The 25,729-nt window shown below is 39.5% G+C and overlaps 3 protein-coding genes across 4 annotated transcripts in view; 1 reads left to right on the top strand and 2 right to left on the bottom strand.

The window, feature by feature from the left end:
- slc6a14 (solute carrier family 6 member 14) overlaps positions 1 to 25,729 on the top strand; it is a 78,012-nt gene that overhangs the window by 32,775 nt on the left and 19,508 nt on the right. For both annotated transcript variants that reach the window (XM_041219958.1, XM_041219957.1), the window contains exons 8-10: positions 5,431 to 5,659; positions 21,585 to 21,710; positions 21,927 to 22,042. In XM_041219958.1, the coding sequence (XP_041075892.1) occupies positions 5,431 to 5,659; positions 21,585 to 21,710; positions 21,927 to 22,042 (471 nt within the window). The remainder of the gene's footprint in view (positions 1 to 5,430; positions 5,660 to 21,584; positions 21,711 to 21,926; positions 22,043 to 25,729) is intronic.
- On the bottom strand, positions 13,575 to 16,258 carry LOC121295396. Its single transcript, XM_041219959.1, has 3 exons — positions 16,170 to 16,258; positions 14,140 to 15,211; positions 13,575 to 13,822 (listed from the first exon to the last, which is right to left on the bottom strand). The coding sequence occupies exons 2-3, from the start codon at positions 15,185 to 15,187 to the stop codon at positions 13,608 to 13,610; spliced, it is 1,263 nt and encodes a 420-aa protein (XP_041075893.1). The 5' UTR covers positions 15,188 to 15,211; positions 16,170 to 16,258; the 3' UTR covers positions 13,575 to 13,607.
- LOC121295398 (type-2 angiotensin II receptor-like) overlaps positions 16,195 to 25,729 on the bottom strand; it is a 34,266-nt gene continuing 24,731 nt past the window's right edge. The window contains exon 2 of the mRNA XM_041219961.1: positions 16,195 to 16,276. The gene's annotated coding sequence lies outside the window, so the exon portion shown is untranslated. The remainder of the gene's footprint in view (positions 16,277 to 25,729) is intronic.

Here is a 25,729-nt window from a genome sequence, read left to right as displayed (position 1 = left end):
GGCAGTGATATTACAGTTTCTACAGAAACTGTTAGATGAAGGGAAGTCTCCCTCTACACTTAAAGTGTATTTAGCTGCCATATCAGCTTGCTATGTACGAATTGACGGATTATCACCAGGTTGCCATTTTCTGGCATCTCAGTTCCTTAAAGGCGCAAGACGCTCGCGACCTCCAAGAACGACCAAATTATCGTCATGGAGCCTTGACGTGGTGCTAGAAGCCGTTACCAAGGCACCGTTCGAGCCTCTCCACACAGTCGATATGAAGCTCATGTCTATAAAAACTGCATTTTTTCTGTCAGTAGTGTCAGCAAAACGCGTCAGCGAGTTACATGCACTGTCAGTGCATCCTTCATGTATCCGCTTCGCAGGAGACGGTTCTAAGGTCTCCATGTGCCCAAATCCAGCCTTTTTACCAAAGGTTATATCTCCGTTCCACATGAACCAGCCGGTTGAGTTGATGGCGTTCCATCCTCCTCCCTCTTCCTCTCCAGAGGAACAATGGTTACACATGCTCTGCCCTGTGCGGGCATTGAGGTGTTATATTGACCGTACAATGACCGTGAACACAACTGTTCATATGCCATGGTTCTAAGACCTTGGGTCAGCCTTTGTCAAAACAACGCCTTTCTCACTGGATTGTGAATGCTATTAAATTAGCCTATAAGTCTGCAGGCCTTCGACTGCCAGGGCAGTTGAAGACGCACCTCAGGATGCCAATGTAGTGTTTAATACCCCACCTTAGGACAGGTGTCATTGCAAGCATAGACGCTGAGGCACAGCTCCGCATACGCCTAGATGTATTGCCCACGTAGTTGTGTTATGACGTAAGTCTGTCCTACTGCCGAGAATCCTCCCTCGCGACGGCTTGGGTACACTGTTCCCATACCTTGATGGTTATTTTTTAATTGAAAGGGAACGATAGGTTGTGGATGCAATCCCGGTTCCCTGAAAGAGAAAATAACCATCAAGCCGCGAGGTCACTCAGGAAGCCTTCACGGCCTGAAGAGCAAAAGAGGAAGAGAGTCTCCGCGCGCTGCCTATACTAAGCTCCCAGGGGGGCGGGCTTACACATCAGCTCGCGTGGAGGCCTATCGGCAACTTTTCTATAAAGCTCATTCAATCCTACTGCCTGACGGCAATATCCCATACCTTGATGGTTATTTTCTCTTTCAGGGAACCGGGGTTGCATCCTCAACCTATCGTTTGTCAGTTTATTATTGTAGTTTATTAACATACACTTGTATATTGCTTTTCTCTTACTCACTCATTTCATATGTTGTTGCACGTGCGTCATGAGATAATCAATAAATACATTTGTATTTATTGATTCATATTATGATTGGCCTTGACATATTGTTTCCAGTGATAAACTGGAAATTTGGAGTTAAGAGATGTTAAAATGATCACTTTGAGATCCCTTTAATAAATAATTTCACTTAGTTTTGAAATATCATTTAAAGACATGTGACAATGACATTCTGTTCATTTTAAATATCTGACAATGACATCCTGTTTATATAGGTGTGGAAAAAGTCATTATAATATAGTTAAATATATTATATCTAAAACAAAAGGATTTAAGTAAATTTAACTGGGATTTTTCGCTAACTCGGTAACTCGGGAACAGCGAAAAGTGTGTGCCATCAGTCGACCGTTTTTTTTTACACTGCAGATTCACTGTGCAGCCACCTCAGAGTTACAGCGTCGTTGGACAACGCAGCTCTAGGCAGCTTACAGGCAAGCCCGCAGGCGTCCGGCCAGACTACAGGGGTCGCTGGTGCGCAATGAGCCGAGGATGGAAATGTCCGGTCTACTTTTAATGTTTTCAAGCAAAATTGGCTTCATCACTGCTGTTCTCATATTCACTTTGGCATCTGGCTCATTCTTTCCCTTGTCAGCGCTCACTTAACCTGTTCTGCATACCAGTCTGTCAGAGGGTGGGATCACTCTAAAAAGCACTGTGTGCAACCCTCTGATCAGTGGAATTATTACTGGTGATCCAATCAAAACCGCCAATAAATCCAAAATAAATTCCCAGCCAAAATTTCACAGTGCCCTCTTGTGGACAATGGATAGTGTTGCTTGAGACACTTTCAATGTAATTTTATTGGACTACAACGGAGGATTTTAAACATATTGAAATTAACGATATTACTGGGAACGCTTAAATTTACAATATCTGACTAATGAATGGTTAAAACTTAAAACAAAACAACAAAAAATTCAAAAATGAAACATACAGAAAAATATTTGTCAGTGTGTGCAATGACTCTAGGAGAATGAAAAAAAAATTGTCATGGAAATATAAATAACTAAAGAGTTATGACGATTCAAACTGTTCAGTCTGAAAAAGCTTTGTTTTCAGGAAATGGGAGGAGCTATGTGATTGAAAAAATGTGGGAATGGCCTGCCTCTTTTCCAAGGACATAAAACTGAAAACACACACACAATATGCACTCCAGAAAAAGTAACATCTTTGAGGTACACACCAAAAATAACATCATTCATGGGGTTTCCATGCAGGTCCATTTACACGTGAAATGGTGATGCACGTACACGTTTGGAAGAATTACTCTGGTAAATCAGGTTTGTGGCCGAAAAAAATGACTAAAGAGAGGGATGTTGTAAATTTCCTTTACTCGTGTGAATGACGAAACACACAGGAAATCCATGCCCAGTTTTGCATGGAAACTTACATTTCACATGTAAATGTTAATGAGAGTGTTTATACTTAACTGTAAATATTGCAAGGGAGCAGGTCAGTTGTTACTGTGGATCCCAAGATGGCAGAAAGCAGTGGCTGATGGGAGATTTTACGGTTAGCAGTGGTGTAGTTCACCTTAATGATAATGCGGGCAGCTTTTTTATTATTTTCTTTTGCTGTGTCTGGTCTGGCATGCTGTTATTTACAGTTCTGTATAAAACCACATACCATGAACTGCATTATTCCTGTGTTACAGTATGAATGCAGCTGTTTGAGAATACCCTTGTTGCTTAAATGTCTAACTGAATTAATTCCGTCCTTTTTTTTTTGATCCCAGCTATGTCCAAAGACAATACGTGTCTGCCCTCCATGTTAGTAAATATAATTGGTGAACTGGATGTTATGAGTCAGCTCGATCGCCCAAAACAGCGCATCCAACAAATTGTTGATGCTACTGAACTGACCAAATAAAATTGCAAATGAATGTATTGACTGTATTTTATTTGTTTGCATCATTAATAATTGACACAATAGTAATCCAACACAACTTAAAGAAAGGAGAGAACCTCTGACAGCACGAGATTCCTCAGATCGCTCCTGTCCAATTGAAACTGGTGGCTGAGGTAACCTTCACAGTTGCCAAGTCCGCATATGATAAGCAGAATTGGGCTTGTTTTTGAGAGTCGCTAGCTGGAACTTGCATACACCCATACCCTAACATAGGTCTGCTTGTTATGGGCTTGTTTTGAAAGACAGTATTGTTTTTTTTTTTATTATTATTTTCTCATGAGACTTGGCAACTCTGGTAACCTTTCCTATCTCACCTCAGGCAGTGCCAATTTTGGGAACAAACTAATGCCGCATAAGAACATGAAGTTTACAAACGAGAGGAGGCCATTCGGCCCATCTTGCTCGTTCGGTTGTTAGTAGCTTATTGATCCCAGAATCTCATCAAGCAGCTTCTTGAAGGATCCCAGGGTGTCAGCTAGATCAACATTACTGGGGAGCTGGTTCCAGACCCTCAAAATTCTCTGTGTAAAAAAGTGCCTCCTATTTTCTGTTCTGAATGCCCCTTTACCTAATCTCCATTTGTGACCCCTGGTCCTTGTTTCTTGTTTTCAGATCAAAAAAGTCCATTGGGTAAACATTGTCAATATCTAGAATTTTGAATGCTTGAATCAGGTCACCGCGTAATCTTCTTTGTTCAAGATTGAATAGATTCAATTCTTTTAGCCTGTCTGTATATGATATGCCTTTTAAACCCGGAATAATTCTAGCACTCTTCTTTGCACTCCTTCTAGAGCAGCAATATCTTTTTTATAGCGAGGTGACCAGAACTGAACACAATATTCTAGATGAGGTCTTATTAATGCATTGTACAGTTTTAACATTACTTCCCTTGATTTAAATTCAACACTTTTCACAATGTATCCAAGCATCTTGTTGGCCTTTTTTATAGCTTCCCAACATTGCCTAGATACACTTCAGTCCATTTCATCAGTATCCGCCACCTCCCTTTCAAATGCCCTCTACCCATATTTGCCCAAGCTTTACACATCAACCCCCACCTTTCCCATTCATTTGCCTGGTTTGGTTTACTCGAGTAAAATAAACTGAGCAAATGGAAACCCAAAAAAGCATTTTAAACAAGACATTTTTCTCGTGTAAATGTCTTGAGTTAAAAAAAAAAAAAACTTGCATGGAACCCCATGATTGACTGACCCATGTGTCATCTAAAACACAACACAGCCTACACACAATAGACTCCTGCCTGTGCTTTGCTTGACAGGACCACAAGCTAACGAGATGACACGGCCATGAAATTTGTTTCTTTGAGGGAATCTCAAGGCAAAGTAAACCACTCTGTGTTGAAACAAGGAAACAAACGGCAGTAAGATTCAAGACACTTATGAATTTTGCATCTGAAATGAGACTTGTAGAGAATAGTCATTATTTTAGTTGAGATTGTATATAATTGCAAAAGCAGTAATCTAAGTTTGATAAGAAACATAATTGAATTGAACTTAAAGTAAAAAATATGCTTAATGACAAGGGAATTTCTTCCTGATATTTCGAGGTTACTTCAACCTTTTTCCAAAATAAAAGGATTGGTAACTATAAAAGTTTATTGAATTCCCATGATGCATAGAAATTTTAAGATTCATTTGTTTAAATTGTGTATGATGAAATGTGATATTAACCATAGTTTGAAATATTTTGAATTCTGGGTCCAATGAATATATTGATGCATTTCTGAATTCTAATTCTGATCAAATATATGGTTGAAACGTTTGTGCACATACTCTTAAATAGTTTAAAACTTAGCTATTTAGAAATCCTATCCATAATTTAACATGTTTAAATAAGTGAAAGTAAGTTGCACTATTAAACTGATTTGTCTTATTTTAATGTTGAATGTTAATTAAACAATGTATGTTAAATTATTAAGTAAATCTTGGTATTTTAATTGAGGTGTTTGCATTAACTTGTAAATGTGTAAAGGTTAGGTATATTTAAAATACTATAATTAATTTACATATTAATATCTGGGTTTTAATTTGACCTACCCTAGTTGAATCATAAATATACTTCACACAGAGAGATCTCTAATTAATTTTGCGTTGTCTCTAAATGACTTCCTGTTCATGTAAAGATGTGTCCTGGTTTGCTGCTGTCAGATTCACCTCTCCATTTCTTTTCTTTTCTTTGTTTGTTATTCGAAGGTTTGGAAGGATGCTGCCACTCAAATTTTCTTTTCTCTTTCCACGGCATGGGGAGGCCTCATGGCTCTATCGTCGTACAACAAATTTCACAACAACTGCTACTGGGACGCAATAATTGTCTGTACAACCAATTGTGCGACGAGCATCTTCGCTGGGTTTGCCATCTTCTCTATCCTCGGCCACATTGCTTATGTATCGAATAAGCCAGTTTCAGATGTAGCGCAGTCAGGTAGGTGTATTATAATGCAATACCTGCTCATTGCTAATGTATGACTGTTCAGCTCAAACCAAAATAAGTCTGGTTTAGAATAGAATAAAGCAAAATATAATATGTGAAATGTTATCATATGAAAATAATATCAGTATTATTCCCAAACTTCTTAAACAGTGCTTTACAAAGCTGTTTTTACTGTATATATTAAATATTTGAAGCCCACCTATATATATATATATCTATATATATTATATTATCTGGAAAAAATATATTTCGAGAACTTTAGTGCTGGAAAAAAATTAAGAGACCACTGCAAAATTATCAGTTTCTCTGGTTTTACTATTTATAGGTATGTGTTTGGGTAAAATGAACACTTTTGTTTTATTCTATAAACTACTGACAACATTTCTCCCAAATTCCAAATAAAAATATTGTCATTTAGAGCATTTATTTGCAGAAAATGACAACTGCTCAAAATAACAAAAAAGATGCAGTGTTGTCAGACCTCGAATAATGCAAAGAAAATAAGTTCTGATTCATTTTTAAACAACACAATACTAATGTTTTAACTTTGGAAGAGTTCAGAAATCAATATTTGGTGGAATAACCCTGATTTTCAAGCACATGCTCTCCACCAGTCTTTCACATTGATGTTGGGTGACTTGATGCCACTCCTGGCGCAAAAATTCAAGCAGCTCGGCTTTGTTTGATGGCTTGTGACCATCCATGTTCCTCTTGATCACATTCCAGAGGTTTTCAATAGGGTTCAGGTCTGGAGATTGGGCTGGCCATCACAGGGTCTTGATCTGGTGGTCCTCCATCCACACCTTGATTGACCTGGCTGTGTGGCATGGAGCATTGTCCTGCTGGAAAAACCAATCCTCAGAGTTGGGGAACATTGTCAGAGCAGAAGGAAACAAGTTTTCTTCCAGGACAACCTTGTACTTGGCTTGATTCATGCCAAAGCTGCCCGATTCCAGCCTTGCTGAAGCACCCCCAGATCATCACCGATCCTCCACCACATTTCACAGTGGGTGCTTGACACTGTGGCTTGTAGGCCTCTCCAGGTCTCCGTCTAACCAGGTGTTGGGCAAAGCTGAAAACTGGACTCATTTGGGGGTGCTTCAGCAAGACTAGAATCGGGCAGATTTGTCTTTGTGAAGGACGCATGAATCAAGCCAAGTACAAGGTTGTCCTGGAAGAAAACTTGCTTCCTTCTGCTCTGACAATGTTCCCCAACTCTTGCTAAAAAAATTCACTAAACCTCTATTTTTTTACAGTAGCATCTTGGAGATGGTGTCCTTTTTTTCAGAACACTCTGTGGAACATTATAAAATACTTCAAAAACCACACAAAACAGCATTTAGTTTTTCTTTTTAAATATTGATTATTAATTCTGCTTAGAGATACATGTATAAAAAAATGTTATTCTATGTCCCAAGGGACCTTACAATACCTGAAAGTTTTGTTGAAAAATATTGATTTGGGCAAATTACAAGACATTGTTTCACCTGAGTGATTGCAGTGATATAATACATGTTTATTCTCAGGGTCTTTATAAGCAATAATGGACACTACTCTTGATTATTCTCTCAAAATAAATATGTATAAATAAAATATTAGTTATTCATTCCATTATTATCAGTAATAAGAGAAGAAAAACGTACCTGATTCATTCAGTTCATGAAATAGTATCTGCTTTTATCCACTCATTTCTGATATTTATAAATATTAAAACACATGAGACAGAATAAATGTTCTAATATAACTATGGGCCAGACCAAATCAAAGTTCCAAACGAAATCTCGTGGAACAAAAACAAGCCCTTTTGACCCTTCAAAAAACAGTTATGGTGACTGCAAGTGGGTTGAGAAGGGGGAGTGGTTTGCTATCGCCTGACCAAATCTACTGAATTCCAGCTATAAATCACATCACAAGAATTTCGCAGTTTTTGAAAAAAAACACTAAACATCCTGATATTTGCAAAACAAAAACAGTACATTCCTCAAGACGTTCCACTGACCTCATATATCGAACACTTGCACACAACATTGAATAATTTAAAATGAATAATTTACAGTATCAAATATTGTATGCATTATTCCTATTAACATAATATATGCTGTGTTTGTTGCACCCTTAAACAAAATACGGACAAGACAGTTTTATTCTTTACTACTTTTTTTTTGTACTAGTTCAAGTTAAGTGTAAAGCAATAATTAAAGGCACAGTGCTCCATTACAATGAACATCATCAAACTCAAGTAAAGCAAATATAAACAAACTGGACTACTAATAAAGAATGAATGAATCTTTTAATACAAAAAGGCTTTCAAGCCGTGGTTCAATTCACTCTGTCTCTGCTGCAGATTGAAAGATGTGTGTCATTAAAACATTTACACATAAACACACACAGGCATACCGGTAATTACTTAATGTAACGGTTACACACCTGCACCAATACAATTGTTATTATCAGCAGAATTATATAAAGGCTACACACCAACCTGCTTCCCTAACAATGGCTGACATTGAGGCAATTGTGGCACTCTCTACCTTCAGACCCCATCAGGACCTAACCCAACTTCCTGATCACCTCCTGATTGATCGTTTTCAGTTTGATCGTAACACTGTAGAATACTTGTGTGATGTGCTTCGACCTCCTTGTGTGATGTGCTTCGACTTCTGTGGAGATAAAAGTTCTGTCCCACTTTGGCATTCTATGCCATCGGCTCCTTTCAAACCACAGTAGGGGATACAGTGGGATCGTGCCAGAGCACCAGATGTGACAGATGCGCTGGTGGTGCTTCATTAGGTTTCCATCTGTTGAAAGCCATCACCAAGTAAAACAACAATGCTATAGTGTAGCAGACTTCCCTCGTATAATAGGGGCTCTTGGTAATCAAGCAATCAAGTCCCCTGGGGAACATGCATATGTGTATCTGAGTTGAAAGCGCTTCCATTCCCTCAACGTGCAAATGGCAAACATCAGATTGCAAAATCACCAGCGTCGTGTCACGTTTCCCAGGATCATACCATGACTCCTACATTTTGCGGCAAAGTCCCCTCGAAGCATTTGACAGAGAGGGACAGCTCGGCAAGGGTCACCTCATTGGTAAGTGCATGTGTGTTTAATACTTTATACATCATGTTATATCAATACAGTACTGTTATGTAATACATGCGGTAACTGCATTAAGCTGATTATATATATTTTCACCTTTCCTCCTTCAGGTTACAGTGGTTTTCCTCTTCGCTCCTGGCATTTAGCACCTGTGAAAAATCCACTGACCAAGGTGGAGGGGCGCTACAATGAGGGATCCTTAAAAATGCATTTCCGGATCAGATCAGGTGGAGCCCTACAATACAAGCCCTCAAAGTGTCCAAGCATCATCATTGCAACATTACATTATTCCTCAGCAACTAGAACAGCCATTTGCTGAGGAATGGCGTGATCCCGATGATGAGGAAGCAGGACGTGATGGGTCTGAAGTTGAGGAGGATGTGGGAGCCTATTCCCAGGGCCAAAAAAAATGCCAGCAAAACACCCAACAACATTTTATGTAGGCAGTCCGTATGTTTATAATAATATATATATATATATATATATATATATATATAATATATATATATATATATATATATATTATATTATGCACAAACTGCACAGTATACTTCTCCCACAGCGTGGGAGAAGTACAGGCGTGGAAAACTACAGAGCAGTTTAAAAGCAGTAAGGAGAAATTGCATCTTTAATTGCTTTAATCAGAAAACACAGGACATTGGGGAAACACTGCAGCTCAAAGTCAAACAGCCGCGTGTGTTTTTCTGATAACAAACAAGCTGAAACTCAGAGCAGCTGATTCAAATTCAGCACACGGGCAAGGGGAGGAGCCAACAGCACAGCAGAACAACTCAGCTAAACGAGGCAGTCTTCCCAGCGACAGCGAGTGGGAGAAGTACAGGCATGGAAAAGTGCAGAGCAGTTTAGAAGCAGTTGGAAAGCAGGTTGACAGCTGCAGAAGAAACTAAACTTCAAAAAAAAAAAAAAAAAAAAAAAACATCAACATGGTCTTCAAGCCAGTAATCTGTGACACCTGCATGATGTGGGAAATCCGAGAAAACCCAGCAGAGCTAAACCAAGTGTGCGTAAAGTGCCGCGCGATCCAGGACTTGCATAAACTAGTAAGTATGCTAGAAATGAAGCTGGAAGAAATGACACAGCAACAGGATCTTGAGGAGCTAGCACACCCACAATTCATGGAAGTCTGCATCACCCCTAACAGAATGAAAGCCACCAGGGAGATAGAAGGTCAGAACAGCTGGGTTCAGGTAGGCAGAAACAGGGAAAAAAAGAAACTTCGTCAAACAAAACCACCAGAAATCAAAACAACCAACAAATTTGAGTCACTTCAGAATTTTGATGAGCAGAACCAACAACAAGAGAACGAAAGGAACAACATCCAGGACCCTATTGACAGTGGTGACCAGACAGCAAAAAGAAGGGAGGTCATGATTGTTGGGGACTCCATGTTGAGAAACACAGCAAGTTCAATTCGCAGTTTGGACCCAACAATGTGCTGCCTTCCGGGAGCCTCGGTTAAGCACATCACTGAGAACGTGGACAGGTTCCTAGAACGAACAGGAGACGACCCGGTAGTAATTGTCCACATCGGTTCAAACAACATTGGAAGAGACAGACCAAAATCCATGCAAAACAAATTCAGAGAGCTAGGAAGGAAATTAAAAGAGAAAACCAAAACTGTGGTATTTTCTGGTATACTACCGGCACCTTGCAAAGGACCATATGGACAGCTGGAAATAATTAATCTAAACGCATGGCTGAAGATGTGGTGGCCTCAAAAAGGACAACAACTCAGGTAAGACAACCATTAAATGTATTTATCTAAATGCTAGAAGTATCAGAAAGAAAATTTTAGAACTTGAAGCTACTGCACTAACAAGTAACTATGATGTGATAGGTATTACAGAAACTTGGTTGTCTGAGAGTGATGGGGACGAATATAATATTTGTGGGTATACACTGTATAGGAAAGACAGGCAGGACAGAAGAGGAGGAGGGGTAGCGCTATACATAAGAAACAGTCTTGAAGCCCAGGTGTTAAACCTGAACAAAGAAAACAAAGCCGAATCAATATGGGTCAGAATAACGGACAAAAATTCAAAGGGCATAATAATAGGAGCATGCTACAGACCGCCAGATTCAGACAGTGAGCAAAATAATCTGTTATACAATGGCATTAGAAATGCATGTAGCAATGGAGAAGCCATACTAATGGGGGATTTCAACTTCCCCCATATAAAATGGGAAAACCCAGTGGGTAGCACGATGGATGAAATTGAAATGGTGGAAATGACAAATGACTGCTTCCTAACACAATTTGTCAAGGCACCGACTAGAGGGGAGGCATGCCTTGATTTAGTCTTTTCAAATAACGAAGACAGAATAACTAAAACAGAGGTCAGAGAACCACTGGCAAACTTAGACCACAACATGGTCTCATTTGAAGAGTATTTTAAAACCCCAGAAGTAATGACTAAAGCTAAGGTTTACAATTTTAGAAAAGCAAACTATGAAGGTATGAAACAGAGACTAACAGAAGTAGATTGGAGTAAAATAGAGAAAACATCCACAGAAGAAGGATGGTTGTTCTTCAAAAATGTAGTACTAGAGGCGCAAAACAATTACATCCCTAAAGTAGACAAATCTAAATGTAAAACTAAATTGCCAAAATGGTTTAATAGATCAATTAAAAAAAATATTCAGCGAAAAAAGGCACTTTACAGAGCATTAAAAAAGGACCAGAAAGAAAGTATGCAGAAAGAGTACACAGAACTGCAAACGCAAGTCAAAAAGGAAGTTAGAAAGGCCAAGAGAGAAATAGAAATGAACATTGCTAAGGGAGCTAAAACCAATTCCAAAATGTTTTTCCAATATTACAACAGCAAGAGAACATTCAAAGAGGAGATTAAATGTTTAAGAGATACAAATGGCAAAATCGTAGAGGAAGAAAAAAAAATAGCAAATATGTTAAATGATTACTTTTCACAAGTTTTTACAAAGGAAGATACTGACAACATGCCCCACATGTCATCCAGTTCCTATCCAGTTTTAAATAACTTTAGCATAACTGAGGCAGAAGTGTTAAAGGGACTAGGAGCTCTTAAAATAAACAAATCCCCTGGGCCAGATTAGATCCTCCCAATAGTACTCAAAGAAATGAAAGAAGTTATTTACAAACCGCTAACCAAGATCATGCAGCAATCTCTTGACACAGGGGTGGTACCGATAGACTGGAAAATTGCAAACGTAATACCGATCCACAAAAAGGGAAACAAAACTGAACCAGGTAACTACAGACCAGTAAGCCTGACTTCTATTATATGCAAACTTATGGAAACTATAATAAGATCCAAAATGGAATATTACCTATATGGTAACAGTATCCTGGGAGACAGTCAACATGGTTTTAGGAAAGGGAGATCGTGTCTAACTAACTTGCTTGATTTTTTTGAGGATGCAACATCGATAATGGATAATTGCAAAGCATATGACATGGTTTATTTAGCTTTCCAAAAAGCTTTTGACAAAGTCCTGCACAAAAGATTAATTCTCAAACTGAACGCAGCTGGGATTCAAAGAAACACATGTAAATGGATTAGGGAGTGGTTAACATGTAGAAAACACAAAGTAGATTAGGGGAAAAACCTCAGAATGGAGTGAGGTAACCAGTGGTGTACCACAGGGATCAGTATTATGTCCTCTGCTATTCCTAATCTACATTAATGATTTAGATTCTGGTATAGTAAGCAAACTTGTTAAATTTGCAGACGACACAAAAATAGGAGGAGTGGCAAACACTGTTGCAGCAGCAAAGGTCATTCAAAATGATCTAGACAAGATTCAGAACTGGGCAGATACATGGCAAATGACATTTAATAGAGAAAAGTGTAAGGTATTGCATGCAGGAAATAAAAATGTACATTATAAATATCATATGGGAGATACTGAAATTGGAGAAGGAGTCTATGAAAAAGACCTAGGAGTTTTTGTTGACTCAGAAATGTGGGGAAGCTATAAAAAAGGCTAACAAGATGCTCGGATACATTGTGAAAAGTGTTGAATTTAAATCAAGGGAAGTAATGTTAAAACTGTACAATGCACTAGTAAGACCTCATCTTGAAGATTGTGTTCAGTTCTGGTCACCTCGCTATAAAAAAGATATTGCTGCTCTAGAAAGAGTGCAAAGAAGAGCGACCAGAATTATTCCGGGCTTAAAAGGCATGTCATATGCAGCCAGGCTAAAAGAATTGAATCTGTTCAGTCTTGAAACAAAGAAGACTATGTGGCGACCTAATTCAAGCATTCAAAATTCTAAAAGGTATTGACAGTGTCGACCCAAGGGACTTTACAGCCTGAAAAAAGAAAGAAGGACCAGGGGTCACAAATGGAGATTAGACAAAGGGGCATTCAGAACAGAAAATAGGAGGCACTTTTTTACACAGAGAATCGTGAGGGGCTGGAATCAACTCCCCAGTAATTTTGTTGAAGCTGCCACCCTGGGATCCTTCAAGAAGCTGCTTGATGAGATTCTGGGATCAATAAGCTACTAACAACCAAACGAGCAAGATGGGCCGAATGGCCTCCTGTCATTTATAAACTTTCTTATGTTCTTATATTCTTATGGTCTTATTACCTGATGCTGCATATTCCCACATTCCAAAATGTCCTAAGCCTTACATTGCACTTTGAAATAGGCTATCTAAATTTTTATATGTTATAATTATATATATTTATAAAATTTTATATGTTTAAATATGAAAAATGCGTTAAAAAAAAAAAAAAAAAAAAAAAAAAACTAAAGAAAACACTACACATGTAAACCAAAAGAATGTTTATTAAACTGCAATGTTATTTTCTGTCTAAAAAAGTTACTATTATTTTATTTTTTGTAGGGAGGCTCTTGTCTGCTCAGGATGCTTGCCAAGATGGAGGCCAGATGGAGGTGGACCCCTGCATTTGGAAGTGGAGGCAGTGGAGGCGGCTCTTGTTGGTGTTCGTGGCTGCCCTCGTTGCTGATGGTGTCTGAGTCCACAGTGTCATGCTCCTTGGTCTGTGACAGGGTGCCGGAACTTTCCACCAGAGGTGGCTCTGGCCCTATGTGACAGACCAGATAGTTTAATGTTAATGTTCTGTGAGTGCAACTACATTTGTGTTGAAAATAAATTTAAAAAATTCAAACATATTAGTTTCATTTCTCCTTTAAAAGACAGGTAAAGGGGCAGGCTAGTATTTATTAATGTTGTAATTCACAGCTTTGATGTGTACGGAATTCATGCATGTTTCACTCAGTATACTCATGAATAGTTACTCCCCAGAACATAGGTTGTATGTATACGTGTTTATATGTGTAGACTGAAATCAAATCCTCATGTTGTGATGAGTACTTTTGCTAATCAACTCTGTATGCTTACCAAAGCCAACATCAGGAGCATCGACACCCTCCACACATTCATGACCCATCAGGGACAACAAATGTTGTTCCAGGAGGCTGAGTTCCAGTGTGGTGTTATCTCCCCCGCCAGTCAGTTCCAGGAGGTGGAGTTCCAGTGTGGTGTTATCTCCCTCACCAGTCTGTTCCAGGAGGTTGAGTTCCAGTGTGGTGTTATCTCCCCCTCCAGTCTGTTCCAGGAGGTTGAGTTCCAGTGTGGTGTTATCTCCCCCGCCAGTCTGTTCCAGGAGGTTGAGTTCCAGTGAGGTGTTATCTCCCCCGCCAGTCTGTTCCAGGAAGTTGAGTTCCAGTGAGGTGTTATCTCCCCCGCCAGTCTGTTCCAGGAAGTTGAGTTCCAGTGAGGTGTTATCTCCCCCGCCAGTCTGTTCCAGGAGGTTGAGTTCCAGTGAGGTGTTATCTTCCCTGCCAGTCTGTTCCAGGAGGTTGAGTTCCAGTGTGGTGTTATCTCCCCCGCCAGTCTGTTCCAGGAGGTTGAGTTCCAGTGTGGTGTTATCTCCCCCGTCAGTCTGTTCCAGGAGGTTGAGTTCCAGTGAGGTGTTATCTCCCCCGCCAGTCTGTTCCAGGAGGTTGAGTTCCAGTGTGGTGTTATCTCCCCCGCCAGTCTGTTCCAGGAGGTTGAGTTCCAGTGTGGTGTTATCTCCCCCGTCAGTCTGTTCCAGGAGGTTGAGTTCCAGTGTGGTGTTATCTCCCCCGCCAGTCTGTTCTAGGAGGTTGAGTTCAAGTGTGGTGTTGTCTCCCCCGCCAGTCTGTTCCAGGAGGTTGAGTTCCAGTGTGGTGTTATCTCCCCTGCCAGGCTGTGTGGTGGACGTCCGCTGGGCAGCCACTTTGGTTCTTAAGCTCTGTTTGATGTAAGTCAGTTTTTTGCTGATGTCCTCGCCATCTCTTATACCACTCGAAGATGCCGAGACCTGTGTTGCTATGTCTTGCCATATATGGGCCTTGGCACCTCGAACAAGAGAAAGGCTCTGCACACCGAAGAGCTTGTCCCATCTCTCCACTATCTCTGCCATGATAATGTGTTCATCCTCCCTGCACTTGGGAAAGAAGAGGTGTATTCTACATTAGCTTCAGCTGAATAAGGTACAATAACAACACTTTGCATATAGGGTGTGTACCACCCTATATGCTATATGTTTGTAGTTTCAGTGATTTTCTGGAAATTCATCCATTTAAAACTCAGTTGCTTTCAGGGTTGGGGCCAATTCCAGTTTTATTATTTTTTGTCAAACTCCTGTTTTATAAGTGAACTAACCCTGTGCTGGATTTGCTTATAAAACCGAACTGGAAATGGAAAATAGGAATGGACCCCAAACCTGGTTACTTGTATTGTTACAGCCCGGTGTACTACATATTCATTCTCAAGTGTTGTATGCAAGGTGCCTTGCTGGATAAATGCTTTAGCCACACTACTGCTACTACTAATAACATAAACAACATATGAACAACTGTCATAGGTTATGTTAACTTTACAATATCAGCACTCGATTCTGATTGCAGAAAAATATATTGGTTTTGGTTTTGTTCTTATTAACGTCTTGTACATGTAAATATAACCTGTACAATAATAAACATCTACAAAACAACTCATTCAATTGCACAACACACTTGTTTAACAAAACTCTAGAAAACACACACAACTTTAACTGCCTGTAAGAAAAGTACAACCACTAAAATAATAATGTTATATATATATAACTCTGGCGCGCCTTCTTCCTGTTTCCGCCTCTTTTGGAAGGTCTGGAATGTAAGCTGTGATTGGTCGACAGCTGCTGTTTTGTGCCTTCCTACTTTTGCTTCCCAAACAAGCGATATCTGTCCCCGCCCCTTTCGTGGATTGGAAATGGCTAGTTTTGGTTTCAAGATAAAGAAAATGCGATATAGAAACTAATGATATTAAAGTATAATTACACTTTCGCAAGCGCGAGTAGGGTTTTATTTGGTCCGGCCCTGTGTCAAATAGATCGGATTTACAGCGGTTTCCATCTTTCTTACCTTTTTTAAAAGTTTCTCAGAAGCAGGCTGTGATGTCTTTTCTCTTTGTACTGCCAAAACTTTCGCTGCCCTTTAGACACCAAGGGGTCTCTTCATAAAGGGTTAAGCTGTGTCGAAATGAGAAAACAGGATCACATTTCACCCATAGCCGCCTATTTAACGGCAGTTGCTATTCATAAGAGATAATTCAGATGCGTTGTTAAGCCCCAATGATTTTCATCTCAGAAGGCATGTTTTTTAACAAATTGAAAGAAAGGTTAATGATTACAAGAACATATTCTCTAGCATAATCATTCTGAAACAGCGTTGTGAACAGGAGAGCAAGTGAGAGACTGAGAAGAGACAGTTATTTTATTATTATTTCTTTGCCGTGAATTGCGACCGACAGCAGTCCTTTTCTTTTAGTTTCTTTTACCAGTGTTCACAATAATTAGTTTGGATGAATACTGCCTGTGTGAACCTGTTTATTTCCTTGGAGCATTACAATATACAGTATACCAGTGTTTGAAAGGGCTCTCTTTTTTTTGGGGTACTGCAGTTAAGGTTGATAATCTTTTGAGTGCGTATGGAAATGTGTTTACCAGCTTTGCCAAACAAAACGGAAATAGAAAGTATTTATTTAAATTTTCTTTTTTTTTTTTTCTAAATTATGACATGTTGAAGTTTTGGCAGTTTTGATAGTTTTGAATCAGGTTTTGCAAACTGCAAAAGGCTCTGGAAACATTACCCAGTTTTGCTGGATCTACCACCATGCTTTGCGGCTACGTTACCACAGAACCACAAATCTGTGTCTGTTTCGTAACATTTTCAGTACTAGATTTGTTTCAAACATAGATTATTTTTTTCATATTTTGTTAACCTTTTCAGTACTGTACTGTTTTCAAATGATCATTTATTTTTTTGTCGTAATTTGGAACTTAACACAGTGCATCCATGGAGTTGTTGAGAACAAACTTTACTTGTACTTTATATATAATAGTTTTTGTAAGTTGGCAGTCTAGTTCTGCTTCTATGAGCTGCAAGCTTGGGTTTAAGTGACAGGCACCCAAAAATGCATTCACGTTTTCTCAAATATATATATTTATATTTCTGCAACAGAGACGCCTAAAAACTCAAGTGTTCTGGTATCAGACTAACACTGTCTAAGTGTGCACTGAGTTTCAAGAACTTGACTTTTTAGGTTCAGATGCAGCACCTTTGCAGACACCACTGCACATGGTTTTGCCACAAACACGTGTGCAGTTCTCATTGCACATGCTTTGCGAGTCAAACAGAGGCTCTTTGGATAGATAAGACACTAGTGCAACTAAGGAGACCCCTATTGCCCCAAGCCTTGCAAAGCTACTCGGTCAATAAGAGCCCAACACCTCTCCCATTCAACTCTATAGCAAAGTGAAACACCATGTGTATCATGCCCCTAGGCTCTGAATTCGATTTCCAGAAGGATCTATTCATGTGAACATACATTACATCCCAAAACATTGACCTAGGAAGTGCGTAAAATATAAAAACATAATTTTACGCACTTTCAGCTGGTTAGCAACCATTGGCTAGGAATATCGTACAAAGCTTATTCAAACACTTATGAACTCAGCACAACCTGCTTGACAAGTGGTCCAAAAAGTCTGAACTTTAGGTTTGACCCTTCACGAAAAAATGCTTCCAACTTCCCAAAAGTTTTCATACCAGTGTGTGTTTTGGGGTAGTAATTTTTTAATGCAGATGGCACTACATTGTTTCCCTTGTCCCCCAATAACCAAACACAAAATTAGAGGATCCTATGACTTACCCATCAATGTCGAAAACCCCTGATTTTGCTTCATTTTGTGTGCTCCATAGCACCCCGGTGGAAGGGATGGGAGTTCAAAAATGCACACGGGCAAAAAGTAGGGTAGCACCTAATGCTTGTGTGTTACCGCATAGATCAAAAAAGGTTTGTCTCTTTAGATGCAGTAGGGTCCTGTAGTGCATGTGCATGTGTACTGGTATCTGCATAGGTGCTGCATCTGAACCTAAAAAGCCAAGTTCTTGAAACTCAGTACACACTTAGACAGTTAGTCTGATACCATAGCACTTGGGTTTCTAGGCACTTCTGTTGCAGAAATAAAAAAAATATACAGTACTGTGGAAAAGTTTTAGTCAGGTGTGAAAAAATGCTGTAAAGTAAGAATGCTTTCAAAAATAGACATGTTAATAGATTATATTTATCAATTAACTACATGCAAAGTGAGTGAACAGAAGAAAAATCTAAATCAAATCCATATTTGGTGTGACCACCCTTTGCATTCAAAACAGCATCAATTCTTCTAGGTACACTTGCACAAAGTCAGGGATTTTGTAGGCATATAGTCAGGTGTATGATTAAACAATTATACCAAACAGGTGCTAATGATCATCAATTCAATATGTAGGTTGAAACACAATCATTAACTGAAAAAGAAACAGCTGTGTAGGAGGAATAAAACTGGGTGAGGAACAGCCAAACTCAGCTAACAAGGTGAGGTTGCTGAAGACAGTTTACTGTCAAAAGTTATACCATGGCAAGACTGAGCACAGCAACAAGACACAAGGTAGTTATATTGCATTAGCAAGGTCTCTCCAAGGCAGAAATTTCAAGGCAGACAGGTGTTTCCAGATGTGCTGTCCAAGCTCTTTTGAAGAAGCACAAAGAAACGGGCAATGTTGAGGACCGTAGACACAGTGGTCGGCCAAGGAAACTTACTGCAGCAGATGAAAGACACATCATGCTTACTTCCCTTCACAATCGGAAGATGTCCAGCAATGCCATCAGCTCAGAATTGGCAGAAAACAGTGGGACCCTGGTACACCCATCTAATGTCCGGAGAATTCTGGTCAGAAGTGGCCTTCATGGAAGACTTCGGCCAAAAAGCCATACCTCCGACGTGGAAACAAGGCCAAGAGACTCAACATGCACGAAAACACAGGAACTGGGGTGCAGAAAAATGGCAACAGGTGCTCTGGATTGATGAGTCAAAATTTGAAATATTTGACTGTAGCAGTTTGTTCGTCGAAGGGCTGGAGAGCGATACACGAATGAATGTCTGCAGGCAACAATGAAGCATGGTGGAGGTTCCTTGCAAGTTTGGGGCTGCATTTCTGCAAATGGAGTTGGTGATTTGATCAGAATTAATGGTCTCCTCAATGCTGAGAAGTACAGGCAGATACTTATCCATCATGCAATACCATCAGGGAGGCATCTGATTGGCCTCAAATTTATTCTGCAGCATGACAACAACCTCAAACATACAGCGAAAGTCATTAAGAACTATCTTCAGTGTAAAGAAGAACAAGGAGTCCTGGAAGTGATGGTATGGCCCCCACAGAGCCCTGATCTCAACATCATCAAGTCTGTCTGGGATTATATGAAGAGAGATAAGCAACTGAGGCTGCCTAAATCCACAGAAGAAATGTGGTTAGTTCTCCAAGATGTTTGGGCCAACCTACCTGCCGAGTTCCTTCAAAAACTGTGTGCTAGTGTACCTAGAAGAATTGATGCTGTTTTGAAGGCAAAGGGTGGTCACACCAAATATTGATTTGATGTAGAATGTTCTTCTGTTCACTCGCTTTGCATTTTGTTAATTGATAAATATAAACTATTAACATGTCTATTTTTGAAAGCATTCTTATCTTACAGCATTTTTTCACACCTGCCTAAAACTTTTGCACAGTACTGTATGTTTGAGAAAACGTGAATGCATTTTTGGGTGCCTGTCACTTTAAATTCACGCTTGCAGCTCACAGAAGCTGAACCAGACTGTAAACTTACAAAAATTGTTATATTGTAAAAAGTACAAGAGCTAATATTCTGAAATTTTTAGATGTTCCCAACAACCCCATGAATGCAATGTTAATTTCAGAATTACGACAAAAATAAGACGTAACAGACAGAAATTTGGGGTTCTATGGTAATGTAACCACAAAGAGTGGTAGTTGATCGAGCACAGCGTTAACTGAGTAACGTTTTCAGAACCTCGGCAAGATGTTACTGTGTTATCCTTTTCCTTGTGAGATCAGGTTGGATACACACAGAGCAAACATTGATCTGGATCATCTTGCCTGAGATACAAAGCAGGCTGCTAATTCGAACAGTATGAAATTCTCACACAGATAAGCATCTGCTCTGTAGCAAATCACATTTTAAACTGTGACAGAGACAGACTGATTCTTGGTGATAAAGCTCCCTCCCGACCTTTGAGGGCGCTGTGTAAAGGGAAGAGAGTACCCTGGACTGGATGACCAGACAATTCATTTCCTGGGTTAGGCGGAAGTTGGCCATCTAGAAAGGGGGCGGAGCTACGGTACACTAAATCATCATCCCGGAAGGGAAACGATGTCGCAGGTGCAGATTGGAGGAACGGTTGCAATCCTTAACCAAGAGGACGTGATTGACGGTATATAAGGGGACGTAGCGAGGTGATCTGTAACCCGTACTGTTATTGCGAGTGTTTTGTTTGTTTTGTCGTGTCTAAAATACTTGTTGTTAGACGACTAGCTCAATGCGGAGCTATCACTACAGGCCAGCACAAAACCCAGACAACACAGAACTTGAGTCACAATTAATTGTATTTGCACCATGAGCACGAGAGCCCTCACTTCAGACTTGTGATCGTGTTTGTGTTTATTGTTGGTGATTATATATCGGGACTATTATTTTGGGACTGAATCCGTGGATTAAACAGAGCAGTACACCACGCTGTTTTGCCTGTCATCCTGTATTATTTACTGTTGTCTTCAGACTGTGGATTACAAATAAATAACCATCATTTCACCAGTTCTTTTGTTATATCTACCACTGCAGGTACAGAATGTGTTCGCGTGCACAGCACGCACCCAAATTGTTACAGTGTACATCAACATGTGTAAAGCCGCGTGTTAGCTAACACGCGCAAGGCCGCGTGTTATAAGAGTATAAAAGCAAAGGTGCATGTGCTCTTCTTGTTCTTGGAGTTGTGTGTTCTGTGTGTAACTGTTATTTCTGGACCCAAATACATAACAACTTTGTTTCTTGTCCTTGTCTTAAGTGCCACATCATCCCTACACCTGCGCACTGCAAACTACTTTGCCACACAAACCGATAGGGATTTTGGTTTAAGTTAAAAGATTGTAGTCAAAATGTAGTTTTTAGGATAAGCATCAGGCTGTGGATGAATAGACAACATGATACAGCACATCACTGTTGCAATACATAGAACACTTTGAAAAGGTACTAAAATAGCATTGTTCCTGTCAGGCTGCATTATGCTTGGTTGCTTATTTATGTTACTGTAATATGTCACTTAAGCTGCTTTCTGACTCCTGTGGTAAAGTGTAGTTGTGGTGTAATCAGAAACCAGATGTATTACTGTATAAAAAACAAACTTGTCATTTGAAGCATTTTGTGTTTTTTTTGTGCAGGTTTCGGTTTGGCCTTCATTGCATACCCAGAAGCCCTTTCCCAGCTGCCAGTTTCCCCCTTGTGGGCTGTGCTCTTCTTCTTCATGCTGATAACACTGGGTCTCGACTCCATGTTTGCCTTTATAGGTGAGCTATCAGACTATCAGTCTTTTATTTCTATCTTTTATTAAAGAAGAAAAAGTCCTTTTTGACTTACCCTCACAACAATATCAAACCAAATCAACACATATAAACTCTTTACTTTAGGTAGTTAATGTACCTGTATTGTAGTGTATCCTGATTGTTTTAACACTGGCTTAGTAGATGTAGGTAATACTAATAATAGTTGTATTTTGTTCACAGAAACTATCAAAACAACCCTGCAAGATGAGTTCCCCCAGTTACGATCTAAGGGAATTCACGTGACAATTGCTCTCTGTGCCACATGCTTTCTTCTTGGGCTCCCCTGTGTTACTAGGGTAGGTACTGTATAGAAACCTATGTGATTTGATTTATTAACCCTGCAGTCTCCCTGCTCTGGAAAAGGTGTGGGCATTTTTAGATCTCTGTGTTTTTGACCTGTGGTCTGGACTTGAATGATCTGCTGTTGAATCCAGTGCTTCTCAACCAGAGGAACATGTCAAGCTTTCTAAGGGGATGCAGTGAGCATTCTTATAATACAGTAATTATAGTTATAATACAAAAACAAAAATACAAAATTGTGTGCATAAGTGTAATAGTGAATTTGGTTTTTATTTTTCCTATGATACCAGTCTGAAAAACCAGCAGAGACCAAATCATTCTTTGGAGAAACTAATGTCAAGTTCATCAAAATGCATTTATTTATTTCATGTATATAGCACTTTTTATATAAAAGCATTTTGAAGGTTACATTAAAACCCACTAAGATGAGAAAGCTGTTTATAAAAGTGCGTTTTTAGTCTTGACTTGAAAACTGTAACAGCCCCGGTTTCCCTGACAAACGAAGCAAGAAAAAGCCCTGCCTCCTCACATGTTGCTTTTGTTGACCCTAGGAATAACCAGCAGCCCCGCATCCTGTAATCTCAGAGTGCAGTTTGGAAGATACGGAGTCAGTAACTCTTGGAAATAACTAGGTGTTAATCCATTCAGGGCCTTGTAAGTTAACAGCAAAATCTTAAAATAAATTCTATACTGCACAGGGAGCCAGTGTAAAGCACGGCAGTATTCTGAACAAGCTACAAGCAGGATACCACATGATTTGGGAAACCAGAAAAAAAGTGCATTACAATAATCAATTGCATTACAATAATCAAAACAATGGGATGCATTAGTCTCTCGGCATCAGATATGGAAATAATTGGTTTAAATTTGGTTATATTTCCTGAATGGTAAATAGATACTTTAATAACTTCTCTAATATGAGTCTCAAATGAGAGATCAGGATCAATGGTGACCCACAAACTTAAATCTCAAAGTTTTGATGAGAGACTGCAAGGGACGAGCTCATGTAATCCCACATTCCCTTTTAGTTGGTTCTGTGAACTGACTAGCATGACTTCTGTTATATTTGAATTCAATATTAAAAAATTATGTGCCAGCCAATGCTTGAGGTCTGTAAGGCAGGTAACTAACAACACCCAGGCAGAAGAAATTCCTGGCTTTAGGGACAAATATAGTTGGGTATCATCAGCATAGCAATGGAAGTTCACTCCGTGTCTGCAGATAATGTCACCTCATATAATGAAAACAACAAGGACCTAGAATGGAGCCTGTGGAACACCACAGACACTTCCAATAATGTCAATTTTACCTCTTCAATAAAGACGAACTGAAACCTATAAAAAAAAAAAAAAAGATTTGAACCAGGATAGGACAAGCCCAGACAGTCCCATTATAATTTCAAGATGATTCAGTAGGATGGAATGGTCTACAGCAGTGTTCTTAACCTTTTGATGCAAGGGACCAGCCTGCTGTCTTCCTAAACTACTGTGGACCGCTTTAAGGACTAGGCCATTTTCACCTGTTTTTTTTTCTGTTTTGATTTGTGACAACCACAGCACTTCAGCGTGTAAAAGTAAGTGATGGTGGTCAGCTCCCATTACTTCACACATAGCAGCAAAGATGCAATAATTGAGTGCATCTGCTTTCACAAAATTCAACATTTTAACTACTATACTGAGGAATTCATTAAGTTCTGGAGATACTTTCTTGGCTATCAATACCTCCCTATGAATGGAGCAATATGTTGCTTGAGCAGCCGGTGAAACTTCCTTCACTCTTGCTGCTACACCTGAATATCTGCCTGTCATTGCGGCTGTTCTGTCAGTACAAATTCCACTGCAGCGGTCCCACTGGAGTCCACATCCTGTCACATACTTGTTATTCCACTGCAGCGGTCCCACTGGAGTCCACATCCTGTCACATACTTGTTATTCCACTGCAGCGGTCCCACTGGAGTCCACATCCTGTCACATACTTGTTATTCCAGTGCAGCGGTCTCACTGGAGTCCACATCCTGTCACATACTTGTTATTCCAGTGCAGCGGTCTCACTGGAGTCCACGTCCTGTCACATACTTGTTATTCCAGTGCAGCGGTCCCACTGGAGTCCACGTCCTGTCACATACTTGTTTAGAACTCGAAAAATTTCAGCACCATTTGTATTTTATGGCAGTTCTTCACAGCAAAGTACATCTTTGTGAAATGCCCCTTCGTGTGCATAGCGCACATAAACAATAAGAACTGTGGCACTGGAAATGTCCGTCGACTCATCCAATTGAATTGCAAACCAGCCTGATGCTTTCACTCTCTCTATAATTGTGATTAAATATGTTCTTTAATTTCAGTAATTCTACGTGAGACAGTATCGTTTGACAGAGGAATGCCACTGACTTCTTTTTGGCAGCTATATCCCCCATGACTTCATGACAGGCATCTATTATTGAAGGCATTATTAATTATTCACCCAAGACTTCACGACAGGCATATATTATTGAAGGCATTATTAATTCTTCACCCAAGACTTCATGACAGGCATTTATTATTGGAGGCATTATTAATTCTTAACCAATTGTAAATGGTGACTATGTGAAGGGCCAGCAGATATGATGCTTTTAACACACCTTCATTTGGCTATGCAAAGGGCTAGTAGATGTGATGCTTTTAACATACCTTCATTTGTTGAGGTGGCATGCAGTAGTTTCTGTTGAGACTTCACTTCATCTCGCTTCCATTGAAAAAATTTGACTTGCTTTTCTTTTAAGTTCGGATGTTTGGTTTCCAGGTGACAAATCATTTTTGAAGGTTTCATAGCTTTGTTGCTCAGAATCACACCAAACACAACACAATGAGGTTTTGGGCATTCTTCATCCCCGCTTGGAATAAACCCACACTTTATATAAGCGCCATGGTATTTTCTGTTGAAGGCCGAGCATTTCCTCATCTTTTCCAACCCTTCTTCCCTTTCATTGCATTCTCATCACATTCCTCATCTTGATTATATTTCACTGAACTTTTACTAGTTCCGAAAATGATCCAAAGGCCCTTGCTTTGACATATCTGATCAAAGAAAAACAAATCTTTCATTTGCTGCTCTCTACTACAGTACTACACTCAATTTCTGTTGAAAGCTTGCACACCAACGTTATGTTAAAATGAAGACCTTGAGCAGAGCTAATGGAGTGGAAAGGAAGTTTACTATGAGCGGTGAGTGAAATTCCGCTCATACTTATTAAATATACATATTCTTTTAGTTTTTTTTTCTTAAAATATATTTTTTTACCTTAAAAAAAAAAAATTAATAATTTTAATAAAATCTTACAAGCACTGGCAAAGAGGCTGTCATGGACTGGCACCATTCGTTAAGAACTACTGGTCTAGTATCAAAGGCAGATCATTTACAACTTTGACAAGGACCGTCTCGGTGCAGCATGAAAGCCAGACTGAAACTTCTCGAATATACCATTAAGAGTTAGACATTTTTGTAATTGAATTGCAACAACTCACTCTAGAACCTTATCAGAGAATGAACCTTGGTTTTTGTCCAAAGAATGGAGCACAAGGAGGTAAAGTGACTTGCTCAGGGTCACACAGAGTCAGTGGCTGAGCTGGGATTTGAACTGAGAACCTCCTATTGTCAAGTTTTTTCTTTAACCACTGGACCACTAAGTCTTCTTTTATTGTGGT

This window comes from Polyodon spathula, chromosome 20, assembly GCF_017654505.1.
Source record: "Polyodon spathula isolate WHYD16114869_AA chromosome 20, ASM1765450v1, whole genome shotgun sequence".
NCBI lineage: Eukaryota > Metazoa > Chordata > Actinopteri > Acipenseriformes > Polyodontidae > Polyodon > Polyodon spathula.
This window is presented reverse-complemented; position numbering and strand designations above follow the sequence as displayed.

Excerpts from the sequence above, each read along its gene's own strand:
- LOC121295396 (XM_041219959.1), bottom strand. The coding sequence starts at position 15,187 with ATGGCAGAGATAGTGGAGAGATGGGACAAGCTCTTCGGTGTGCAGAGC. Across the intron at positions 13,823-14,139 it reads TGCTCCTGATGTTGGCTTTG|GGCCAGAGCCACCTCTGGTG; the intron begins GTAAGCATACAG and ends TCTGTCACATAG.